General features: G+C 53.5%; 1 protein-coding gene across 1 annotated transcript; it reads left to right on the top strand.

The window, feature by feature from the left end:
* The first annotated feature begins 18,380 nt into the window (after positions 1–18,380).
* LOC129517215 (keratin, type II cuticular Hb5) lies at positions 18,381–25,842 on the top strand. Its single transcript, XM_055336876.1, has 9 exons — positions 18,381–18,890; positions 20,849–21,057; positions 21,662–21,722; positions 21,854–21,949; positions 22,601–22,765; positions 22,965–23,090; positions 23,483–23,703; positions 24,458–24,489; positions 24,861–25,842. Exons 1-9 carry the CDS (start codon positions 18,471–18,473, stop codon positions 25,052–25,054), a joined length of 1,524 nt encoding a protein of 507 aa, XP_055192851.1. The 5' UTR covers positions 18,381–18,470; the 3' UTR covers positions 25,055–25,842.
* Positions 25,843–26,330: the final 488 nt, after the last annotated feature.

Here is a 26,330-nt window from a genome sequence, read left to right as displayed (position 1 = left end):
GGAGGCCCAAACCCCGTGTGCTGCAGGAGGGTTTATGTCTGCAACTCCAGGGGGGTCTGGGGTGGGGTGGGGTGCCTGTTTGTACTATCCTTTGCATTGCTGGGTTTTCAATAAACTTGCCAAGCTAACCTCACTAGGACTCTGGCCTCTCCTTCTGGATCACATTGCCGATGGGAGACATTGCCTCCTGGACTCCACCACTCCAACCCCTGCCCTCTCCACCATGCACACCCCCCGCCCCAGGGACGTGCCAAGGGCAGAGGCTGCTGTCCTGGGCACAGAGGAAGCACTGAGGAAAGAGGGCTCAGGGCCTTCCCTGCGGGGGCTCACAACTCAGTGAGGGAGAGAAGAAATGCAGCAGAGGCCCCAAGAACAAGTGCCCAGCAGCCCGCTTCTCTCCAGGCATTGCCCCACACCTCCTGACCAACAGAAACCCTTCCCCCTGTTCCCCAGGTCCTGTCCCAGCCCCACTTCCTCTGGGATCATTGCAGGACACTCATCTTCTGCCCTCACTCTTGTCTCCATCCAGCTCACTCACCACGATGCTGCTAGAAAGGCCTAACTCACATAGAAAACTGATCATGGCTCCCCCCCCCCCCACTAATAGCCCTCCGTGGCTCCCCACTGCCTTTCAGAAAGATTCCAAACTTCTCAACATGGCATATAAGCCCTGAGTGATCTGCCCGTACACTTCCACCCCGTGCCATCCCTCCACGCACCCCACTCTGGCCTCTCATCCTTTATTCCTTCACCCAACAGACGCTCGTGCAATGCTTGCTACATGCCAGGCACGATGCGGGGAAAACAGCAGTGAATGAGACGTGGTCCTTGTCATCAGAGAGCCCACAGTCCAGGCTGACAGGCGGACAGGTGGACAAGCACTGTGACTTGACATGTTACGTGCCGTGTTCAGAGTGGAGTCAATGCTGCACTCCACAGACGAGAGGCCCAACCTAGACGTGGGGCATTATCAAAAGCTTCCTGGAGGATGTCATGTCCCAGCAGAGATGTGAAGGCCGATGGATTGGCCATACTAAGGAGGAGGAAGTGCTCCAATCAGAGGAAACAGGGTGTGCAAAAACCAAGAGGTTGGAGAGAGCGTGCCCAGTTTGGAGATCTCGCTGGGGCTGAATGACACAGCCTGCAAGTGACAGCAGAGGTGGGGACAGGAGTCAGACAACACGCACTCAAGATCGGCTCCCGGGGCACAGCTCCATCAGGGCCCACGTCCCACACAGGGACTGTTTGCCCCTCTGCCTCACCTCGAGAGCCCTCCTCTGCAAGAAACACACCTTTCTTCTTTATGGAATCCACCTCGCCCACACCTCAGCCAGCAACCTGACAACTTACATGTCGCTCTGCTCGCAGTCTAAGGCCTGCCTGACCCTGGGCTCCCCAGCCCACCTGTTCTTCTGCTTCCAGGAGCTCCACACTACCCACTTCGTCTGCCATGTGAAGTCACACACGCCCCTCAGGTTAGCAGCGACAGCAAGGCAGCCCCCATCTGGCCTTAGTGCGTCTCCTCAGCCAGACCCACGTCTACCCTGTGCTGGTTATCAATTTCTTGCCTTGGTTCCAAATTCACCCTTATTGCCTCCCATGTGAAAATGGATCTGATCCCTCTAAAAATTTTATTTTGCCAGCTGGCAAGATGTTAACTAAGCCTTGTCAGTAGGCATTTCCAGAATCAACGGAGAGACGTTGCAGGAGTAGGACTTTCCTTCCATTGAGCTGTCTCAGCAGTTTCTCTACTGCCAGATTCCTGCAGCACAGACTTCTATAATATCAGGATCCCGCAATGCACAGCAGAGCACCCAGCAGCCAGCAGCTTCCCCAGCACCCCTCTTGGGCAATTTCATAGGGAGTTCCTCCAGCACTCTTCATGAAAAACTTTCCCCAGCACCCTAGAGGGTGGATTTTTGGTAAGTTCTGGATGGGAGATTTCCAGCAAGTTCCATCGGTGCGACACCACAATGACTTCTCTGGAATCTAGTGAGCAGTGGTTGTGCCCTGTCCAAAGAGACCAGTAGTAAGGCTGTGAGCCATTAACTCTAATAGAAATCCCATCTTTCTGGGGCACATGGGTGGCTCAGCAGTTAAGCATCTGCCCTCAGCTCAGGTCATGAGCCCAGAGCCCTGGGAGGGAGCCACACAATGGGCTCCCTGTTCATCAAGGAGCCTGTTTCTCCCTCTCCTCTCCATTCATCCTCTCTCTTGCTATCTCTGTCTCTCTCAAATAAATAAATTAAATGTTTTTTAAAAAAAGAAAGAAAGTCCATCTTTCTATCCAGGGGAAGCAGGAAAGAGGGCACTTGTGAGCTGGAAAATATGTAAGGGGAATCCTCCTGTTTTTCCTCTTTTCTCTCATGGTTTTGCCTGAGAGCAGATCCCAGTCATAAGGCTGTGCAGCAGCCAGAATCTGGTAGCAGAAACTCCAAGAGAAGCCTGATCTTTTTGGCAGGAGGAACCAGGAAAAGAGACCCCCATTTGGGAGAAGAAATGAGAGAGAAAAACTGGGGAGGGGATTCCTCTGTGTGTAAATCCACACATGTACAAGTCCTGGGCTCTCCCTTGAGCTATACATGCAAGGGAGACCCAAACAGCGTGCCAAAGCTTTGAGAACTGAATAACAATTAAGTCACTGCCCACGTTTCAGACAAACCCTAAGTGGAATAGACACAGGACAGACACAAATCAGCAAGCAAAGAAAGGCTTGAAAATTGAAATTGAACGAAGTTTCCCACAGATGAAGTGAAGAACTTTTAGTCTGAACCTAATTAGGCAGATTCTCTATCAAACAAATAAATCAAAACGGAAAACTCTTCATAGGATTTACCAGGACCAAGAGTCTACACATCATCATTAAACTTTCCAAGATATGGGGACCCCTGGGTGGCGCAGCGGTTTGACGCCTGCCTTTGGCCCAGGGCGTGATCCTGGAGACCCGGGATCGAATCCCACGTCGGGCTCCCGGTGCATGGAGACTGCTTCTCCCTCTGCCTGTGTCTCTGCCTCTCTCTCTCTCGCTGTGTGCCTATCATAAATAAAAATTTAAAAAATTAAAAAAAATAAATAAACTTTCCAAGATATGATCTAAAATTATTTTGACATCCAGAAACCAGGAAATTGTGACCAATTTTCAAGGGGAAAGAAAAACAACGGATGCTAATCCCAAGATGACACAGATGTTGGAACTATCACACAAAGATTTTAAATCACTATTATAACAATGTTCCATAAGAGAAAGGTAAACACATTTGAAGTGAATTAAAAGTTAAGAATTCTCAGCAGAAAAAGAAACTATAAAAATGGAACCAGATGGAAATTTTAGAACTAAAAAAAAAATACTACATTTGAAGTTTAAAAGTCATTGATGGGCTCCATAGCAAAAAAGAAAAGACAAAAGTAAGTCAATAACTTGAAAATAGATCAATAGAAATTATCCAATCTGAAGAATAAAAAGAAAAGAATATTGAAAAAATACGTTAAGTGTATATATATATATATATATTCCTTGTCAACCCAGAATGCTATAGCCAGCAAAAGTATTCTTAAGAAGTGGGGGTCAGAATGACATTCTCAGATGAAAGAAAACTGAGAGAATTTGCTGTCTGCAGACCTACTCTAAAAAGAAGGCAAAAGTTCTTCAGAATGAAAGGAAATGATACCAGAGAGAAACATAGAACTTCAGGAATAAAGGAAGAGCAATAGAAATGGTAAATACTGGATAAATATAAAACGATTCTCTTTCTCTTGTATTCTTTAAAATATATGTCTGACTATTAAAAACAAAAATTTTAAAAAAAGACAAAAAATAAAAATAACAAAACAAAAATTGTAACATCATCTGGCAGGATTTCAATGTATGCAAATGAATATCTATGAAAACTATAACATTTTACATGAAGTGATGAAATATTAACTCTAGATAGACTGTGAAACATGAGATTATTTACACTATAATCTCTGGAATAGCCACTGAAAAAATAATACAAAGATATATATTCAAAAGTCAATAAATAGAGGGGGAGGGGCAAGATGGCGGAAGAGCAGGGTCCCCACGTCGCCTGTCCCCACCAAATTACCTAGATAACCTTCAAACCATCCTGAAAATCTACGAATTCGGCCTGAGATGTAAAGAGAGACCAGCTGGAACGCTACAGGGAGAAGAGTCCGCACTTCTATCAAGGTAGGAAGACGGGGAAAAAGAAATAAAGGAACAAAAGGCCTCCGAGGGGGAGGGGCCCCGCGAGGAGCCGGGCTGAGGCCGGGGCGAGTGTCCCCAGGACAGGAGAGCCCCGTCCCCGTCCCGGAGGAGCAGGAGCTGCACCAACCTTCCCGGGCGGGCGGAAAGGGGCTCGCAGGGAGGTGGAGCAGGACCCAGAAGGGCGGGGATGCCCTCGGGCTCCCGGGGACACTAACAGACACCTGCGCCCCGGGAGAGTGCGCCGAGCTCCCTAAGGGCTGCAGCGCGCACGGAGGGACCGACCGGAGCAGCTCGGAGGGACTCGGGAGCGGCTCCAGGGAGGGAGCTGCGGGGCGGGAGCGCGAATCCCACAGCGCAGGCCCCGGAGCACAGGGCGCCGGGACACAGCCCAGGACCCGGCCTCCCCCGGGACAGGCAGAGGCCGGGAGGGCCCGAGACAGCGAAGACGCTCCTGCCCCCAGCTGAGCAGATCAGCGGCCCCGCCCCGGAGCCTCCAGGCCCTGCGGAAGGAGAGCCGAGAGCCCCGAGCCCCGTAGTTCCTGCGGAGGCTGAATCCAGGCTTCCAGAGTTGCCATAGCAACTGCGACTGTTCCTCCTGGGGCCTGACCGGGTAAACAACCCCCGCTGAGCCCTGCAGCAGGCAGGGGCAGAGCAGCTCCCCCAAGTGCTGACACCTGAAAATCAGCGCAACAGGCCCCTCCCCCAGAAGACCAGCTAGAGGGACCAGTGATACTCCCCCGTGTTCCAATACAACTTGTTTTTGGCCACTCTGCACTGAGCAAAATGACTAGAAGGAAAACCTCACTTCAAAAGAAAGAATCAGAAACAGCCCTCTTTCCCACAGAGTTACAAAATCTGGATTACACTTCAATGTCAGAAAGCCAATTCAGAAGCACCATTATACAGCTACTGGTGGCTCTAGAAAAAAGCATTAAGGCCTCACGAGACTTCATGACTGCAGAATTTAGATCCAATCAGGCAGAAATTAAAAATCAATTGAATGAGATGCAATCCAAACTAGAAGTCCTAACGACAAGGGTTAACGAGGTGGAAGAACGAGTGAGTGACATAGAAGACAAGTTAATGGCAAAGAGGGAAACTGAGGAAAAAAGAGACAATCAATTAAGGGACCATGAAGACAGATTAAGGCAAATAAATGACAGTCTAAGGAAGAAAAACCTACGTTTAATTGGGGTTCCCGAGGGCGCCGAAAGGGACAGAGGGCCAGAATATGTATTTGAACAAATCCTAGCTGAAAACTTTCCCAATCTGGGAAGGGAAACAGGCATTCAGATCCAGGAAATAGAGAGATCCCCCCCTAAAATCAATAAAAACCGTTCAACACCTCGACATCTAATAGTGAAGCTTGCAAATTCCAAAGATAAAGAGAAGATCCTTAAAGCAGCAAGAGACAAGAAGTCCCTGACTTTCATGGGGAGGACTATTAGGGTAACAGCAGACCTCTCCACAGAGACCTGGCAGGCCAGAAAGGGCTGGCAGGATATATTCAGGGTCCTAAATGAGAAGAACATGCAACCAAGAATACTTTATCCAGCAAGGCTCTCATTCAAAATGGAAGGAGAGATAAAGAGCTTCCAAGACAGGCAGGAACTGAAAGAATATGTGACCTCCAAACCAGCTCTGCAAGAAATTTTAAGGGGGACTCTTAAAACTCCCCTTTAAGAAGAAGTTCAAGTAACTCTGAACGTGAATGGGCTTAATGACCCCATCAAAAGGCGCAGAGTTTCAGACTGGATAAAAAAACAGGACCCATCTATTTGCTGTCTACAAGAGACTCATTTTAGACAGAAGGACACCTACAACCTGAAAATAAAAGGTTGGAGAACCATTTACCATTCAAATGGTTCTCAAAATATACCCTAAAAACTACAGAACACTTCTGAAAGAAATTGAGGAAGACACAAAGAGATGGAAAAATATTCCATGCTCATGGATTGGCAGAATTAATATTGTGAAAATGTCAATGTTACCCAGGGCAATTTACACGTTTAATGCAATCCCTATCAAAATACCATGGACTTTCTTCAGAGACTTAGAACAAATTATTTTAAGATTTGTGTGGAATCAGAAAGACCCCAAACAGCCAGGGGAATTTTAAAAAAAGAAAACCATATCTGGGGGCATCACAATGCCAGATTTCAGGTTGTACTACAAAGCTGTGTTCATCAAGACAGTGTGGTACTGGCACAAAAACAGACATATAGATCAATGGAACAGAACAGAGAACCCAGAAGTGGACCCTGAACTTTATGGTCAACTAATATACGATAAAGGAGGAAAGACGATCCACTGGAAGAAAGACAGTCTCTTCAATAAATGGTGCGGGGAAAATTGGACATCCACATGCAGAAGAATGAAACTGGACCACTCTCTTGCACCATACACAAAGATAAACTCAAAATAGATGAAAGATCTAAATGTGAGACAAGATTCCATCAAAATCCCAGAGGAGAACTCAGGCAACACCCTTTTTGAACTTGGCCACAGTAACCGGAGAAGGACAAACAGTGTATGTTCTCATTCATTTGGGGAATATGAATAATAGCGAAAGGGAATATAAGGGAAGGGAGAAGAAATGTGTGAGAAATATCAGAAAGGGAGACAGAACATAAAGACTTCTAACTCTGGGAAATGAACTAGGGGTGGTGGAGGGGGAGGAGGGTGGGGGGTGGGGGTGAATGGGTGACGGGCACTGAGGGGTACACTTGACGGGATGAGCACTGGGTGTTATTCTGTATGTTGGTAAATTGAACACAAATAAAAATTAATTTATAAAAAAAAAAAAGAAAAAAGAAAAAAAGAGACAAACCAAAAAAAAAAAAAAACAAAAGTCAATAAATAAATTAAAGGGAATATTTTTTAATATTCAAATAACCCAAAAAATACAGGAAAGGGGTACCAGAGAAACAAAACTTAGAAGGAACAAAAGCAAAACAAATAATAAAATGACTGCTCTAAGTAAAACTATATTAATAATCACACATAATGTAAATGGTCCAAACACACCAAATTAAGTGGCAGAGATTGTCAGATTAGATTTTTTTAAAAAACTCAAATATATGTTGTCTACACTTTAGATACAAAGACGTGGATAGGTCAAATTAAAATGATTGAAACTGATATATCACAATAACTATAATCAAAAGAAAGCTGGAATGATTATATTAATATTAGACAAATTAGGTTTAAGAACAAGAAATACTGCCAGCAGTAAAGAGATCCCATACTGTTATAAGGGTCAATTCAACAAGAAGACATGACAATTCTAAGAGTGTATGCACCTAACAACAGAGCTTCGAAATACATGAAGCACAAACTGGAAAGTAGTGAAAGGCAACACAGGCAAATCCACAATCATACTTGATTTAAACACTTCTTTCTCCGTAATCAACAGAACAAGTAGACAGACAATCAATAGGAATACAAAAGACCTCAACAACATTATCAATCAAGCTGACAACTGACATTGATAGAACATTCCACCTAAAAACAGAAAAATACACATTCTCCTCAGTGACAACAGGGAACATTTACCAAAACAGGCCACTTTTGGGCCATAAAACAAACCTTAACAAGTTTTAAAAACTCAACCCCATACAAAACATGTTCTCTGACCATAATGGTATTAAATTATAAATCAGTATCAGAACAATATCTGGAGAATACCCCCCAAAATACTTGAAAATCAAGCAACACACTTCTAAATAACAAGTGATCAAAGAGGAAGCCACAAGGGAAGTTAGAAAATATTTTAACTGAGTGAAAACTAAGACACAGCATATCAAAATTTTGGGATGCAGCTAATGCAGTGGTTAGAGGAAAATTTATCACATTGGATACTTAAATTAGAATAGAAGGAAGGTCTCGAATCAATTATTTAAGCTTCCTTCTTAAGAAACCAGGAAAAGGGGGCATCTGGGTGGCTCAATGGTTGAGCATCTGCCTTTGGCTTAGGTTATGATCCTGGGGTCCTGAGATCAAGTCCTGCATAGCCTGCTTCGCCCTCTGCCTATGTCTCTGCCTCCTCTCCCTGTGCGTCTCTCATGAATAAATAATTTTTTAAAAAGCAAGGAAGGAAAGAAAGATGAAGGAAGGAAGGAAGGAAGGAAGGAAGGAAGGAAGGAAGGAAGGAAGGAAGGAAGGAAGCAGGAAAAGAGGGGCACCTGGGTGGCTTGGTCGGTTAAGTGTCTGACTTGATTTAGGTTCAATTCATGATTTCAGGGTTGTAAGATCAAACCCAGCCTCAGGCTCCGCATAGGGCATGAGCCTGCTTGAGATTCTCTCTCTCTCCCTCTGTGTCCCCCTCTTAAAAAAAAAAAGAAAAGAAAAGAAACTAGGAAAAGAAGATGAAAGTAAACACAAAGCAAGCAGAAGAAAGGAGGTAATCAAGAAAAGAGCAGAAAAAAATGATACTGAAAAGCAGAAAGACAAAGTAATGCAACTGAAAACTGGTTCTTTCGAAGACTAATAAAATGGGTAAACGTCTAGACAAGCTGTACGAGGGGCGGGGGAAGAGAAGGCAAAAATCAGCCCTCTCAAGAGTGAGAGACAGACATCTCTACAGACACTGCAGATATTAATTAAGAGGATAATGAAGGAATATTACAAACAGCTTTATGCCCAGAAATCTGGGAACTTAGAGGAAATGGGTCAATTCCTCGGAAAAACACAAATGACCAAAGCTGATTCAAGAAAGAAAATAGCCCAAATACAGGGACGGCTTCATGGGCATGTGTGATATTGTGATTTGTAATCAGAAATAAATGTTTGGTTTTCATCCCCTTCCTGGGATCGGATTCTTCAAACCCTTGGGATTTCCTAAGCGAGGAGAGTGATAACGTTGTCCTTTGTGTTAATAAGCTGATTTTTGGGGTGTACCTAAGGAAAGAGGCTAGTTGCAGGGGGCTCCAACCAGTGATTAGAGGGTTGGAACTTACCAGAGAGGGGAGAGGGGCTGGAGGTTGAATGGATCAATCATGATTTTGTGCTGAAGCCTCCATCAGGACCCAAAAGGGGTTGGTGAACACAGGGAGATGGGAGAGTGGCGTGTCTAGAGAGGGTCTGGAAGCCCCTCGCCCTTCCCCACACCTTGCCTTATGCTCTCCTCCACCTGACTCTTCCTTTTAATAAACCAGTGATCTAGTAAGTAAAATGTTTCCGAGTGGGAAACCTGCCCCTGCCCCCCCCCGCCACACACACACACAGATGCCCACATCAGAGTGTGACCACAACTCTTAGTGTGTGTCCTGTGCAAAATCACACAGGATCCTATATCACAGCATGCCCCGCACGTGGTTTACTGACGACTGTCATTAAAATCTTGAAATTTGAAATTTTTGAACGTTCTTGAAAGCCTTACTTTTTAACAACAGGCCCAACATTTTTATTTTACATCGAGCCCCATAAATTGCGTAACCGGTTCTACCTGAAGAGCTGAAGGTCTGCTAGAGGAACTGAACATGTGAGTTTTGAATCTCACAACAACAACTACAGGCCCTAGTGCTCTCGCTGGTGCATTCTACCAAACGTTCAAGGAAAAACTCAACCCAAGGCTCTTCTGAAAAACATAAGAGGAGGGAAACCTCCTAGCTCCTTTTATGAGACCGGCATTACCTTGACACAAAATCAAGCAAAGACATGAAAACATGTAAGAACAGAAGACTGGGGACGCCTGGGTGGCTCAGGAGTTGAGCATCTGCCTTTGGCTCGAGATGTGGTCCCAGGGTCGTGGAATCAAGTCCCGCATGGGGCTCCCTGCATGGAGCCTGCTGCTCCCTCTGTCTGGGTCTCTGCCTCTCTCTCTCTCTCTGTCTCTAATGAATAAATACATTAAAATCTTAAAAAAAAAAAACAGAAAACTCAAAACCCATACTGCTCATGAACATAAACATAAAAATCTTCAACAAAATAGTAGTAAGTCGAATACAGTAGCAACATTAATAAATAACATACCAGAACAAGTAGGGCTTATCACAGGATTGAGTCATCTTTCAAAAATCTATTAATGTTGGGCACCTGGGTGGCTCAGTCGGTTAAGTGTCTGCCTTGGGCTCAGATCATGATCCCGGGGTCCTGGAATCAAGTCCCACGTCAGGCTTCCTGCTAAGCGAGGAGTCTGCTTCTCCCTCTGCCTCTACCCCCTGTTCACATGCTCGCTCTCTCTCTCTCTAATAAATAAACTCTTTAAAAAAAAGAGAGAGAAGGATCTTTTTTAAAAATCTAATAATGTCGTTTATTATATCGAGAGGCTAAAGAGAAAGAAACCCTGAGGTTATCTTAATAGATGCGCAAACGACATTCAGCATCCATTCCTGACCCAAAGGCTCGGCACGCCAGCTATAGACGGGAACGTCTTTAACCTGGAGAACGGCACCTACAGAGAGAGGAACCACGAAACAACAGATCTGCAGTCAGCAGCATACGGATGGCGGAAGGCTGCGTGCTTTCTGCCCCGAGACAGAGCCAGGCCAGGGTAGCTGCCTGCACCACTGCCACAAGCTGGACTCTCCAGCGACCTGGGGCAAGAAGAAGAAATAAGTCCCATGGGTTGGGAAGGAAGAAACAAAACCGTTTCTGTTTTCAGAAGGTTATCGTTTTCTACAGAGGAAATCCCAAGAAATCTTTTGAAAACCTTCTACCAAGAATACGTGAGTTTCGTAAGGTTGCAGAATGCAAGGTCCCCCCCCCCAGAGAGCCTCCCCCAGCGATGACATAGGCTTAAAGCCACGGGCTCCGGGGTGGGCCGAGCCACTTCATATCCCAGGCCCTAAGCTCCCCATCCGTGCGGCCAGAGGCCATAAGTCATAGGTAGCGATGCGTCCGGCTTGGTTCTTTCAATAACCTGATGTGGTAGGTACTTTTACTGTTCCCGCTAACATTCCTTTATTATTACTTGAGAGGTGAACAAAACCAAGGCCCAGAGAGGCTGAGAGGTAGAAGCAGCGGCATCCTGACTCCAGAACCCGCGCTGGTCGCCGCAAAGTTCTGGTGTCACTTCAGCTCCATAAGCCTCTTGCCCATAAAGTGGGAAAATATTTCCTACTGCAAAGAGTCGTCGTGGAGATGACACACAGTGACACGACTGAGGTGCTCAGCACCTAGCCCGGCGCGCAGTGGGTGCGCAGCAAATGTCTGATGTCGCTCTGCTCGTGGTGGCGGCGGTGGTTCTAGTTTTATGACTGATGGAGAGTCGCTGTGTTCGGCAGCTCAACCAGTCCAGGAGCAAACGCGGGTGGATGCTGAAGTGTCAGCAGGCTGTTTCTGGCATCTTCCTCCAAAGCCCTGTGTCCTGGGCCACAGGCAGGCAGGCAGGCAGGTAGGCAGGCAGGTATGCAGGCAGGCAGTAGGCAGTTAGGCAGGCAGGTAGGCAGGTAGGTAGGCAGGTAGGCAGGCAGTAGGGAGTTAGGCAGACAGGTAGGCAGGCAGGCAGGTAGGTAGGTAGGCAGGTAGGCAGGTAGGCAGGTAGGTAGGTAGGTAGGTAGGCAGGTAGGCAGGCAGGCAGACAGGTAGGCAGGTACGCAGGCAGGCAGTAGGCAGTTAGGCAGACAGGTAGGTAGGCAGGCAGGTAGGTAGGTAGGTAGGCAGGCAGGCAGCCAGGCAAACAGGTAGGCAGGCAGGCAGTAGGCAGTTAGGCAGACAGGTAGGCAGGTAGGTAGGTAGGCAGGTAGGTAGGTAGGCAGGCAGGCAGGTAGGCAGGCAGACAGGCAGGCAGGTAGGTCAGCAGGCAGGCAGGTAGGCAGGTACGCAGGCAGGCAGTAGGCAGTTAGGCAGACAGGTAGGTAGGCAGGCAGGTAGGTAGGTAGGTAGGTAGGCAGGCAGGCAGGTAAGTAGGTAGGCAGGCAGGCAGGTAGGTAGGTAGGTAGTTAGGCAGGTAGGCAGCCAGGCAGACAGGTAGGCAGGCAGGCAGTAGGCAGTTGGGCAGACAGGTAGGCAGGTAGGTAGGTAGGCAGGTAGGCAGCCAGGCAGACAGGTAGGCAGGCAGGCAGTAGGCAGTTAGGCAGACAGATAGGCAGGTAGGTAGGTAGGTAGGTAGGTAGACAAGTAGGCAGGTAGGCAGGTAGGCAGGCAGTAGAGAGGCAAGCAGACAGGCAGGCAGGCAGACAGGAGGGCAGGTGGGCAGGCAGGTAGGCAGATAGGCAGGTAGGCAGGTAGGCAGGTAGGCAGATAGGCAGGTAGGCAGGTAGGCAGGTAGGCAGGCAGACAGTACTCAGGCAAGCAGGCAGGCAGCTCCCAGCCCTCATGCTCTGCATCCAGGGCTCAGCCTCACCTGCCAGTGGTGGGGGGTTGCTGCCCTCTACTGGCCACCAGCTTCCCAGGAGGCCCTACATGGGATTTTTGAAGCACACTGATGCTGTGGGCAGCTGAGACTCTTTTATTGTTTTTTTTTTTTTTTCTGAGACTCTTTTAAAACAAATTTTTCCTCCAAGATTGTGCTTAGGACACAAACATTACAACAATGAATAGCATCTTTGAAAAAGAAACCCTCGTCTCACCAGGCCCAACACCACCCCGCTTACACCATTCTGTGTTTCTGTGTTTGTTCCCACACGTGCTCAGAAAACCACCACCTTTGCACAGGAAAAAGCTGCGGTGGGCCCCGAGTCCTGCGAGCTTCAAACAAGGTGACATTTTCTGCCAACACCAAATACCTAAACTGAGATTCCCGTTCACCTACACATGTGGTCGGTCGACAAGTATTTACTAAGCACCTCCTACATCCCCAGTGCTGCCCTAAGTGCTTGGGAGCCGTCAATGAACAAAGCACACAGAATCCCTGCTCCCATGGGGTTCCGTGTTGGCTTGGTTTGGCTTGATGGGGCAAAGCAGAAAGACTGACAATAATCAATAAATAGAATAAGTCGATTATAGAGTGTGCTAGAAGGTGTTAAGTGCTGTGGGGGGAGAAAGAAAGAGGTCAGAGCAAGACAGACCTTTGCAGAATGCCCTGGAAATGGGAGCCTAGATTGTCATTTTATTATTTTTTTAATTTTTATTTATTTATGATAGTCACAGAGAGAGAGAGAGAGAGAGGCAGAGACACAGGCAGAGGGAGAAGCAGGCTCCATGCACCAGGAGCCCGATGTGGGATTCGACCCCGGGTCTCCAGGATCGCGCCCTGGGCCAAAGGCAGGCGCCAAACCGCTGCGCCACCCAGGGATCCCTAGATTGTCATTTTAAAGAGAAGGGTTGGGCAGCCTCTTCGAAGGTGAGACAAGACCCAGAGGTGGCGATAGAGCGAGGCGCGCGGCTGAGGGAAGAGCATTCTGGACGGGAGGGACAGCCAGTGCACAGGCTCTGAGTTAGGAGAACTGCAGGTGTGTCCGAGGAGCCGCAGGAGGCCAGGGTGGCGGCCGAGAGCAAGGAGATGAGCCGAAAGACATGACACCAGGGACAGGCGGTACGCGACCTTGTTGGGCATCCCTAGGACTGTGTCTTTTGCTCCGAGTGAAATGGGGAATCCTCAGAGCATTTGAGCAGAGGAGTGACATGATCCAGCTTCATGTTTTAAGGGGCTCACTCTAGGTGTTGAGAATGGCGTGGAGGGGGACAGGACAAGCAGGGAAAGCAGTGTGCCAATCTCACCTGTTTTATAAATAAATAAATCTGTGCGTAGAGTTACATGGTCATATAGATGGCTTTAGATCCCTGTTTTCCTCCTGAGATTCAGGGAAGTGGTTCTAGTGCCGAAAAAGGCAAGAAGAAACAAGAATAGAAGTTCCAGACCAGTACTAACGTACAATCCTAAAATTGGAGGCCCTGTATTAACGGATCGACTGCTCGGACCCAGAGCGGCCGCGGGCAACCGCGAAGCCGCCAGGTAAGCTGCCTGCGAGGTGTGGGTAGCTTTCAGGAGGGAACCACACTGCTTCTCGCAGCTCCTGGTGGGGAATCCCGTGACAGGGGAGGTGGGCAGGCCAGGTTGCAGCTTGGGGGCTGCAGGGGAGCCCTGCCCTATGTGCACAGGGCTCAGCCCAGTGGCTCATCCAGCTCCTCCCTGTGGTTGTTCAGACCCCGCTCCTCTCACACAGGGTCATGAGTCATGCCCAAGTTTTATGAAAGCCGAAGAAAGTGTCACGGGGCTAGAAGACCCTTAAAGAGCTTTGTCTCAGCCCCAGGAGGTGGTGCAGATTCAAAATCTGAAAGGCATGGAGAGGATCAGCAGAGATGGTGGGTGATGCCCAACTTGAGTGAGCTGCGCGGGCGGCCACCAAAGCCCTACCTGGGTGGGCATGATCCATGGGGAGTCCAACAGGGTTGATTCTAGAGAACCAGCCAGCCAGGAAGGATAGAGAGACGGTCCACAAGAGCCCAGAGAGACACAGATACAAGACTGCAAGGGCCGGCCGGCAGCTCTAAGGGCAGGCAGGGAAGGATGGGAAGATGCCAGCACGCCTTTGTCTTTGGACAAATCCAGAAAGCCTTCCTAGAAGCAGGGGGGTTTAAAGCACAGTAGACGGATCAGAAGGGAAGGTAGGTAGTGATCCCTGGTGTGGGGGAAGAGCAAGCGTGCCCCAACAAGTAGGTAGCACACGGGAGCAGGGTGGCTCATCTGCGGGGAGGCGTGTGGGTGATAGGCCTCTGCGGAAACCCCAGGAGATGGCAACCAAGAATGGAGCAGATTGAGAGGGAGTCGTGGCAGTTTCCTGGGTCTCCAGGGTGGGGTGAAGAATCTCTCTCTCTCTCTCTCTCTCTCCCTCTCTCTCTCTGGGGTGCCTGGGTGGCTCAGTGGGTTAGGCATCCAACTCTTGATTTCATCTCAGGTCATGGTCTTCGGGTCGTGAGATGAGCCCCACATAGGGCTGCGAGCTGAGCACAGAGCCTGCTTCGGAGTCTCTCTCTCTCTCTCTCTAATAAATAAATACATTTTTAAAAAAGAAAAGAATCTCTGTCACTCAGTCAGCTCTTGAATGCTTCCTGGACCAAGTGCCCTCTCGGGAGCATTTTACATTGCAGAAAGGACGTGGGTTCTCTTTTTTTTTTTTTTTTTTTTTTTTTTTTTTTTTTTTTAGGACGTGGGTTCTTAAGTGCCCGTTCTCGACACTGGGTGTGGCCTTCAAAACATATGGGGGTAGGAGGGGACAAGACCAAAGAGGGTGATGGATGACAACACCTGGGACAAGAGGGTGTGGAAGGGGATAATTGGAGTTACCTGGGAAGCCCCGGAAAGGGCATTTTATGAGCTGCCTGCTGAGACAGAGGAGGAGAAATCACAGCCTCCCTCTGACTAGCTCACAAAGGCCTCCTGGAAGAGGTGGCCAGCCACTTAGGAACATTCCAGGCAAAGGTGTGACCAGAGAGGAGGCTTGGGCGTAGGGAAAGAGGTGCAGGGAACCTATAGGGCACAGTGGCAGTAAATGAGGAGGAGGCCAGCCAAGGGAGGTGAGGCTCCCACCGGAGAGTGAGTCCCATGAGCAGAGGTGATGGGTGATGAGTAGAGCCAAGGGTGGGGCTATGGGTCCTCGGTCCCTTTCTTGGGTAGAACTAGACGGCGAAGGCCCAGGTCCGCCGCGTCCACACAGACCCTCCAGGGCAGCTGTGTCAGACTGGCCTGGTCTGTGAGTTTCTCACTTGCCCTGCACAACCTGGGAACAGCCTCAGTAAGAACTGAGCCTCCCTCTCCAGCCCAGCCTCTCTGATCCAAAGCACCATGCAGAGGGCGTCCCTGAGCAGCCCCAGCAGCCCTGGGTTCAGCTGCCATCTGCAAACTTCACCCAGCGCCCATGAGCACATCCCTGTGCCGGGCTGGGCCTCCCCCCACCCCCACCCCGGCACACTCAGGCTCCCCCCAGGTCTCCTGAGCCCCCCAGCATCCTCTTCCCCACCCTCAGTGCCCAAGCCCAGTTCAAGGTAGAGGTTTGGGAGGGGTGTGTGCACGTGTGCGCACGCGTGTGCGTGCATGTGTGTGTTGGAGGCTGGAGAACAACTGACTCAGGAGCCTCTCAGTGGCACAAAGCCTCCACTGTCTCCTGCCCCAGGGAGCGGCAGAGATGGATCTAGCTCCATCCTCTTCAACACGCTGAAGGAGAGCAGAGGCTCGTGGGGGTTGAGAAGAGGAGGTTCGTGGGCTTCCCAAGCCGGCTGAGCAGGGGGCCCACCCATCTTCTATCTCCCATGTTCACTTGTTCCCCTCCCCCTGCCATGTTCAAAGGGCCCAAATCCTTTTTTGGTCCCCAGCACACCAGCACCAGGTCCACACAACAGGCAGGCAGGAGCTCACCACCCAAGGCACCAGAACACATCCCTGGGCCCAGGCCACCAGGGCCCCCACTAGGGAGTGGGTGCTGGGAAACCAGCCCCCGTGCTCCCTAACCTCCCCTCTCCACCCCCAGACTCCACCCCAAATTTTTATACTAGTGAAATCAAGTTAAAGGAAACATTAAAAGCAGCCTTGAAAGGGTAAAGCAGTCATAAATGTGCCGAGGAGGTGAAGACCATGGGTGGGGCAGGGAGCACACCCACTCCCTGCAGGGTGAGGGGTGCGGGAGTGGCAGCGGCGTTTCCGATAGGAAGCAAGAAGCTCCTTCCTTTATACGGAGTTTCCTGGCCCCCAAAGCACACGCTTGCGTATTAGCCACACAACCTCCCAACAGCCCTGGAAGGTGAGGATGAAGCCCACACTGCGGTCAAGCGCACAAACACTCAGAGAGCCGAGAGGGCCCTAGAGCCGCACGGTGGGAGGCATCCGAGCTGGCACTGGAACCAGGCCCTCTGCCTTGGACTCCGCTGCCCGCGTTGACCGAGACCTGGAGATCCTTCGGGGCCAGCTGGTGAGGCTGCCTTGGTCCCGCTGCCCCAAGTCTCTCTGCCCTTTTTGGAAGAACACGTGTGGAGTGTGGAGACAGAAGCCAATCCGCCTGGCTGCGGGTGAAGACCTGCAGGGGCCCAGCCAGGGAGATGAGGGCAGAACCAGGATGGAACATCAGGCACGCGAGGGCCCCACGGCGGCAGGACTTGGCTCTGGGGGGCTCCCCGGAGGGGTTGTCCCCCTCCTCGAAGGATGCCCATCTGCTCTTCTTCCCTTCTTGAAGTCCCTAACACCTCAGGTGCCTGGTTAGCCTCCCTGGGGGCAGAGACCACATCCCCCAGCTTTGTGCTCAATGACCATTAAAAAAATAGCAATCATTATCCTAATAAGTGGCTCCAGGGTACACAGGGAAGCAGGGACGTTATGAGGAGCCAGGCCCCCAGAGCCCCCCCGGTCGCCAGAAATCACAGCATCCTCAGACAAGATAAATAAAGCCGCTTTCCTGCCCCCGTCTCTAAACGTTACGGTTGTGGGGCTGGCGAACGGGATGCGCCCCTTCTCTGGCCGGTGGTCCTGGAAGGGAGACTAACAGAACCTGTTTCTTCTTGAAGAGCCGAGGGAAAGTGCCCAGAGCAAGTTCACAGCAGGCAGGTTACCCCAGGATTGGGTTCCTCCATCCTTGCCGCCCAGTGGGAGAAAGTGGCTGAAGGGGAGGCTCCCCCATTATCCACAAGTAGCCATTATTGTGGCCACTGGGAATGGACTGGTTTGCAATTTTGCTGAGTGAGGAACGAAGCTCTGAGACAGAGCCCCTGGGCTGGAATCCAGAAGGTTCTAAGAGACCATGTGCTCCAGGCCCGTGTCCCGCAGGGAGCGTGGTCAAAATGGTCCCACGGACCTGAACCACCTTCCAGGCAATGGTGCCTGGTGGGGCCTGGACTTGCCTGATCCGTCAGCCCCTGAAACACGGCGATTTACCCGAGAACACATCCTGCATGGAGCCGGGAGGACAGAGCTAATGCGCTCCTGGGGTCTCACCCAACCTGGGACGCTGGACCTTCCCCCTTGAGACAGCGGGCCCAGCCTCTACCCCAACGCCAGCCACCTCAGACTGTTGAGTTCAGATCCGTCTCCAAGTGTGGGTTGGGGCCTTCTTACAGGGAGACTGCAAGAAAATTAATTGCTTAATGTATGTAAACGAGCTTTGAAGATGAAAAGTGCAAACACAGTGTCCCTAATAACATCTTCAACCCTTTTACGGAGGCCCCACGTCGCCGCTGAGCTCACCTTTAAGACGAGTCTTTGGGGAGTTGCTGGCAAACTCCCCAAGCCAATAAACAACATAAAATGGCTTTTCACTCCTTTTATGCAGCCAACCCCAGCTCTCCCCACCAATAAAAGGACCAGGGAGGATCAGAGAGGCCAGAGAATCCTAAGCAGCGCACCCGAAGCCCTCACTTACTCCCGTGGCACTCGGCCTCTGCTCAGACCCGCACGATGTCCTGCCGCTCCTACAGAATCAGCTCAGGATGTGGGGTCACCAGGACCTTCAGCTCCTGCTCGGCCGTGGCCCCCAAAACTGGCAACCGCTGCTGCATCAGCGCCGCCCCCTACCGAGGGGTGTCCTGCTACCGGGGGCTGACGGGCTTCGGCAGCCGCAGCCTCTCCAACCTGGGCTCCTGCGGGCCCCGCATGGCTGTGGGCGGCTTCCGCGCCGGCTCCTGCGGCCGCAGCTTCGGCTACCGCTCGGGGGGCGTGTGCGGGCCCAGCCCGCCCTGCATCACCACCGTGTCGGTCAACGAGAGCCTCCTGACGCCCCTCAACCTGGAGATCGACCCCAACGCGCAGTGCGTCAAGCACGAGGAGAAGGAGCAGATCAAGTGCCTCAACAACAGGTTCGCCGCCTTCATCGACAAGGTCAGTGAGGCCCAGGACGGTCCGGGGAAGGCCCCAGCCTGCCGTCCCCTCGGGAAGGTCCCCGTGTGTTGGGGAGACAGCACGGAGCCGGGCTGGAGACAGCAGAGGGAGAGAAACGCAGGCCAACAGAGGCAGAGGATCGGTTCCCATCTTTTAACTCCAGCACAGGAGCCCGGTGGGGGCCAGAAGCGGAGTCTGCGGCCTAGAGCGGGTGTGCGCGTGTGTGTTGTGTGTGCGCGCGCTTCTGCAGACAACGCAACCCAGAAACATCAGAGGCGCCCCCGGAAACCTGGACGGGGTACTGGGTGCCGCAAGAGTGGGAGATAATGGGGAGAGTAAAAGGCACACGGCTCCCAGCCCGGCAGCTCGGGAAGTGGGCGGCCTTGGCCCGGAGCCACCGGCCTCCCCGTCTTTGCTCTGCCCCTCGGCAGCACGAGGCCTCGGCCGTGTGACCTGTCTGGATAACAGAACCAGCCTCGTATGCGTGTTTGTGGGCATGGATGGCACACAGTAGGTGCTCAATGAGTGCTGGCTGTCAGCATGATTCTTCAAGGATAGAGGGCCAGGAGGTGTGACGGGAAACCGAGCACGCCGTGGACGGAGGGCTGGGAAGGCGGGAGGGGGCGGCCAGGCTGCGAGGAGCAAGCCCAGACATGCAGAGTGTGGGAACCCCCACGCCGTGAGGCCGCCTCCCAAGCCCCCCGCGCCCTCCCCGCGTGCCCACGAGGCCTCACTCTGGCAGAGCAGATAGGACCGGGCTCTGGGGTTGCAGTCAGGAGCTCCGGTTACCATGTCCTTTAGCAAGTTGGGTTCATCTTCGAAATGGCCCAACGGGGTCGGCAGCACTATTGCCGTTTTTCTATTACCAAATTGAAGCTGAGAGAGTTCAGATGAGCTGCTTAGACGTGGTGGGCAGGCGAAGGGGGCTCGGGGGACATCAGACCCCGACTCTCACTGACTATCTGTGTGACAAGGCGCTAGTCACCTCAGTCTCCCCATCTGTACTATGAGCGGAATAACACCCCCCTCTACCCGGGGGCTTGGGAGAACTGAGTGTGATGGATACACGGGTAGAGAGAGATACACAGTTGACCCTTGAACAGCACGGGTAGGAGATGAACAAATCTACCTCCATGAGGATTTTTTTTCCCGACAAACGCAGTACTGTCAATGTATTTTCTCTTCCTTATGAGTTTCCTAATAACAGATTTTCTCTAGCTTACGTTGTCGTGTACAAATGCAATATTTAATACACATAACATTCAAAATGTATGTTACTCGACTGCTTAAGGTCGTCAACGAGGCTTCCGGGCAACGGGATGGGGGGTGTTAGTAGTTCAGTTTTCGGGGAGTCAAAAGTCATAGGCCAATTTTCGACTGCGCAGGGTGGGGGGCCGGGGGAGGCGTCGGTGCCCCTAAGCCTCGCATTGTTCAAGGGTCAGCTGTAGCTGCAGATGGATAGGTGTGGGTGGCTTAGCATGGGCCTCACACCACACAGGAACGTCTCGGGAAGCGTCCCCACCTGGATTAATAAATGAGGAGCTGCCGATTACAGGGGGCGTTGCATGAGCTGAGCGCTTACCGCGTGTTAGGGATGTTCTAAGCATTTTCCATGTATTAACTTGTTCGACCTTTACGACTTCTAAGGGAGGCTCTATTATCATCTCTGGTTCAGAAGCTTGCCCGCTTCAAGCAGCACAACTGGACTTGAACCAGACGGCTGGCCGGAGGCCCCGGGGCGCTCTCCCCCCACCGCCACCCCATTGCCTCCAGGGGCAGGGGCCGGGTGGGCCGGGTGGGCGCGGAGAGTCTCAGACTCTCAGCCCCATGCTCGGCCCTCGGCTGGCCCTGGCCGTTCAGGAAGCACCAAGGGCAGAGAGGGCTCTGGGGGGAGCAGGGGGGTCAGGCTCCTCCCGGGCTCTCCCAACCCCAAGTCTCATCCTCCCGCCCCGACGCAGGTGCGCTTCCTGGAGCAGCAGAACAAGCTGCTGGAGACCAAGTGGCAGTTCTACCAGAACCAGCGCTGCTGCGAGAGCAACCTGGAGCCCCTGTTCAACGGCTATATTGAGACGCTGAGGCGGGAGGCCGAGTGCGTGGAGGCCGACGGCGGGAGGCTGGCCTCCGAGCTCAACCACGTCCAGGAGGTGCTGGAGGGCTACAAGAAGAAGTGAGTGCGGCCTGGCCGGGGGGCACCAGGGAACGCAGGAAGGTCTCGCCCTCAACTTCTTGAAGCGGCTTAAGATTCCCGCCTGTCTATGAGCAGGGCTGCCTGGAACTCCCAAGGCTGTCAGGGGGCCAGACCCCTTGTTTCTTAGATTCTTTGGCCTCACTCTACCTTTTGGAGGCTCGGCAGGTCTTAGAGCTGCTTTCATGGGGACTGAGGAGAGGAAACGCAGCGGAGTTCTACAGCTTTCTGTGGGCCTAGCGCAGGGCCGGCTCAGCTCACTTTATGCCGCTCGCTCTATGTTTTCACAGCCCAGGGCACTGGCTCTCTCTGCATCCAGAATGCACAGAGGAGCTTAGATTTGGGGAACAGGGCGTGCATTCCCTGATCTCATCCCAGAGGCAGCAGGACTGGGGTGGCATAAGCCAGGCCGGGACGAGGGAGGGCTAGCCCCAGGAATAATGCACAAGCTAGATCATGGAGAGGACAAGACAACAATCGCACGGACTCCATCTCTTTTGACTCCCTGGGAGAGCTTGCCCAGAAGCTAGGAGGGTGTCCGAGCTCTGACCCCTTGGCTGCAGCCCTTCCCTTCCTCCCAACCCAGGTATGAAGAGGAGGTGGCTCTGAGAGCCACGGCAGAGAATGAGTTCGTGGTTCTAAAGAAGGTGAGGGGGCTTGGCCATGGGGCAGGAAGGGAGGGGGACCCTTGGGGGCAACCTCCAGTGGGGGGAGCATGGTTAGCACACTGACCTCAAGGCCTCCCACTCATACAAGCCCCCCTTCCCTCCCCCGCCAGGACGTGGACTGCGCCTACCTGCGGAAATCCGACCTGGAGGCCAACGTGGAGGCGCTGGTGGAGGAATCTAGCTTCCTGAAGCGCCTCTACGACGAGGTGAGGGGGCCCCTGCTGACCAGCCAGGGCAGGTAGACGGGAGGCGTGAGCACCTGAGAAAGAGGGGAGAGCGTGTGCCGGGAGTCCACGCTCGCCCCGTGTGCGTGATGAAAGCACGAGAGAGCGCGCACACAGCTGTGATGGACACACGTATGAACGTGCCCGGGGAGAGCCCGGCGCGCGTGCGGACTGCGGAGTGTGTGTGGTTGGGCTTCTCCGCGTCTGTGAGTGCCTCTGTGCGCTGCAGTGTGTGCGCCCGTGTGCCGGCCTGGGGCGGGTCCGTCTGCACGTGGATATGAAAGCGTCTATTTGAGGGTGGGGGTCAGGGCGAGTCTCTGGTTACTTAGTGGACTAATCACTCGCCGGTGTTCGAACCCCAGGTCCCCTGCTGGGTGACTATGAGAAAACCCAGCACCGGCTTCGGTTTTCCCATTTGTTAAGTCAGGGGCAGTCAGTCCGCAGCTCCTCCTGGGGCCCTTCCAGCTTTCTTGTCTGATGATGAGCCTGCGTGGGAATGAAGGGAGGGGAGCCCGCGGAGCAGGAGTCATGCCGCCCGCATGACCACTCCAGGGAGCGGACACCGCCCCTAAGGGTGGAGCCCACTGCCCAGACCAGGTGCCAGACCCAAATGTATTGGCTGTTGGCCCCCAGGAGCTCCAGGTCCTCCACGCCCACATCTCAGACACCTCGGTCATCGTCAAGATGGACAACAGCCGGGACCTGAACATGGACTGCGTCGTGGCCGAGATCAAGGCCCAGTACGACGACATCGCCAGCCGCAGCCGGGCTGAGGCCGAGTCCTGGTACCGCAGCAAGGTCGGGGCCCAGCCTCCCCCTGCCAGAGCCCCAGAAGGAGGGATGCTGAAAGGGCTTTGGGTTTTGTGCAGGTGGATGGACGAGGGAAGGGCAGGCAGCCCTCGGGTCGGGGTGGCAGTTGTGCAAGGTGTGGGGCTCAGCGGGATGACCCGTCCTGAGCCTCAGGAGCCCCTGTGAACCGTCCCCCCCACCCCCTCAGTGTGAGGAGATGAAGGCCACGGTGATCCGGCACGGGGAGACCCTGCGCCGCACCAAGGAGGAGATCAACGAGCTCAACCGCATGATCCAGAGGCTGACGGCCGAGATCGAGAACGCCAAGTGCCAGGTAGGGTTCGAGGAGGGGCCTGCATGTCCAGCCCGGGCAGACCGCAGTACCAGGAGGGCAAAAGCCCGGCCCCAGTCGGGCTTCACAGCGTGCCCGTGAGGAAGCAGGGACCCAACCGAATCACTCAGCACCCACAGCGGGACGTACCATGTCACATGCATCCGCATCACCCTCCTTGGCCACCCTGAGGCCACCATCAAGGAGACATGGTGAAAGGCCCCCTCTTCTCGCTCATGGGCAAGGTCTCGTTAAGCACCCATCGTACATGGTTCACCTAGCTTCTCCCTGGACCTCTGGCCCCCTCTCCCTGGTGCAGCTCCACGCGCTCAGGCGAGCCCGGCCGGCCGTGCCTTCTCTCTCTCATCCCTGGTCCCCCATCTCCCTCCCCGCAGCGGGCCAAGCTGGAGGCCGCCGTGGCCGAGGCGGAGCAGCAGGGCGAGGCGGCCCTCACCGACGCCCGCTGCAAGCTGGCCGAGCTGGAGGCCGCCCTGCAGAAGGCCAAGCAGGACATGGCCTGCCTGCTCAAGGAGTACCAGGAGGTGATGAACTCCAAGCTGGGCCTGGACATCGAGATCGCCACCTACAGGCGGCTGCTGGAGGGCGAGGAGCACAGGTGGGGCTAAGGAGGGTCTGGTGGGATGGAGGAGGCCCTGGCCCCCGGGGAGTCTGTTTCCCTGAGCCCAAGTGTGAGCTACATCTCTAACCACCGCTGGTGCAGGTTAAGCTTCAATGATAGTCATAACTTATCAAATACTTATTATGTGTTTGGCCTGTGCCACGCGCTCAGCTCAGTCCTCACAATCCAATGAGGTAGCGACCATGTTTCACACCCAAAGGTGAGGGAGTAAGGCCCCGCGTGCAGTGACGTTCTTGTGGCCTCAGTTACTAAGCGCAAGAGGCGCAGCCTGTTTCCAAGCCACGTGCCCCCCAAACCCATTTTCTCCCAGTAGCTCCCTACGGGAGGCCGCCACGTGGCTGCCCCACGGGCTCGCACGGCGTGAGGACAGTGCGCTCCCTGCACGCGAGCTCCTCGGTGGTGCTCCGGCCCTTTGCACACCCTCCTGCTGCTTTCTGGGCACCTGACCACACTCCTCCGGGCGGCCCCGGGGACCTCAGATCGGTGGCAGCCGGCGGAGCTCAGCGTCGTGCCAGCTCTGCTCGGAACCGGAAGGCCTTGTCCCTGTGGTCAGAGAATGGTCAGAGAGAGACGGGGGTCCAGTAACGCAGACGTTGGGGCGCCCTCCCTGACTCGGGGGGCACGGTGGGGGGCATCTGTTCATGGAAGGGCTCTCCCTGTCCCTGAGCAACCACCTGGCTCGAGGATCCCCGCTCCGTGTGCAGCGCTAACGGAGTTTTCTTTCCCGCAGGCTGTGTGAGGGTGTGGGCTCCGTGAATGTCTGTAAGTACCTGCCCGAACACCTGCCCGCAGAAAAGCGGCTTTGTTGATGGGCAGAGCTGAACCTGGGATGCTTCTGGACGATTGGGAGGGGTCTTTCCTCCTCTCAGGGCTCCTCACTGGGGAACACCCGGGGGAGCACCTCCCCAGATGGTGATGGGACCCACAGGCCAGGGAAATGTCCCCTCTGGGTGGGGGTCCTCACCCCCTTCCTGTCCCAGTCCCAAGAAGGACTGAGATGCTGGGGGCACCGGGCCTTGAGCTCCTAACCACTAAATCCCCCTCCGCTAGGCGGGAGCTCCCTGGGGCCCATCACAAGGCTGGGGAGACGGGGCAGGCCACTCACCCCCGGTGTCCCCTCTCTTCCCCCGCAGGCGTCAGCAGCTCCCGCGGCGGAGTGGCCTGCGGGGGCCTCACGTACAGCAGCACCCCGGGGCGCCAGATTGCCTCGGGGCCCGCGGCCACGGGGGGCAGCATCACGGTGATGGCGCCCGACTCCTGCGCCCCCTGCCAGCCCCGCCAGGCCAGCTTCACCTGCAGCAGCAGCCGGTCCGTCCGCTTTGCCTAGAGCCCCCGGGCGCCCGCGGCCCCGGCCCCGGAGCGCGGAATGGCGTGTGAATGGAAATCGTGTGCTTGCTTCCGGAATCTTCCACATGTTCCTAGAGAGGGAAAGACCCTCGGCCGTGCTCCCGCACCTTCTCCTTCTAGGGAGTTGTTTCCTGGTTCTCCTCTGGGCTTCAGTTAGAGAGGCAGTCCCAGTTTGTCCAACCTAACTCCAGTTTGACTCCAAAAGACCCGTGGCCGGTTTGCATCATTCTCCAAGCTCTCTGGGACACTACCAGTCACCCAGGGTGGCTGGACGTCGCAGGAGCTTGGCCTTTCCCCGAGACAGGGCGTGAGCGTAGTGCCTGCGGGCCTCGCATTCACATAGGCTGAGAGGCTGAGAGCAAGTCCTCCCTCCCAGCAGCTCCTCCCCTGGCTGGCACGTGCAGGAAGCACTGGCCCTGGGTCCTCTGTTTGTCTCTCTGACCGATGCCTTCTTTGGGTTAACCTGTCCCAGCCCAACTCCTCGTGTGGCCTCCCAGTTGAGGGCCCATCATGGGGGTGAGGGAATCCTTTTGACTTGGGACGGGTCTTGCTCTTCATTGTACCTTTATACATTTCAAAGAAAACTCCAAGGTTGCTCCAGATCTCCCCCTTCCCCTGCGGGTGCAGGAGGGGTGTGTCCAATGCAGAGCCGGTGGGATGGAGAAGGTTAGGCCACTTCTGAGTCTCCCTCTTGTTACGACTGTCTGTGGGTGCCTTGCCTTCTGGGTTGTCTCAGTCTCTGTTCCAATAAATGCTGCTTCGATGCAAGGATGCGTGGTCTTGTGGATGACAGTGTGGCCGCCCTCTCCGACACACAGATGCACGGCCCCTCCCCAGCTCGGCAACCCTTTCCAGCCCCAGGTCGTGTTTCCCGAACCCTCCAGTGATTGTGCCTCTTCTCATCCACTGATCCATAGCCTGATTCCAGCTCAGCCCTGCCCAGTCAAGTCGGGCCTGGACCTCAGCTCCAGCTTCCCCCAGGATCTTTTGCCCCAAGCTCCCACCCGCCCCAGGCAGCCAGAACCCACCGCAGATCCATGACTCTCACCCCCTCCTGGTTCAGATCAGTTCCCAGGTGTGCGCGCCCTGCTGATGCCAAGCACCCACTCCCTCCATCTCCTCTTTCGCTTGCCACCTGCTCCTCAAACCCCTGCCAAGGGCTCCCTCCCCAGTGCTGCTCTTCTCAGATTCAGGCTCCACCCCATGGAGCCAATCCCACCCTCTAAGCCACCCACGACCATCCCACACAGACACAC

The sequence above is a fragment of the Nyctereutes procyonoides genome, unplaced genomic scaffold (assembly GCF_905146905.1).
Source record: "Nyctereutes procyonoides isolate TBG_1078 unplaced genomic scaffold, NYPRO_anot_genome, whole genome shotgun sequence".
Lineage (NCBI taxonomy): Eukaryota > Metazoa > Chordata > Mammalia > Carnivora > Canidae > Nyctereutes > Nyctereutes procyonoides.
The sequence above is the reverse complement of the archived record's forward strand: the minus strand, read 5'-3'. Positions and strand labels throughout refer to the sequence as shown.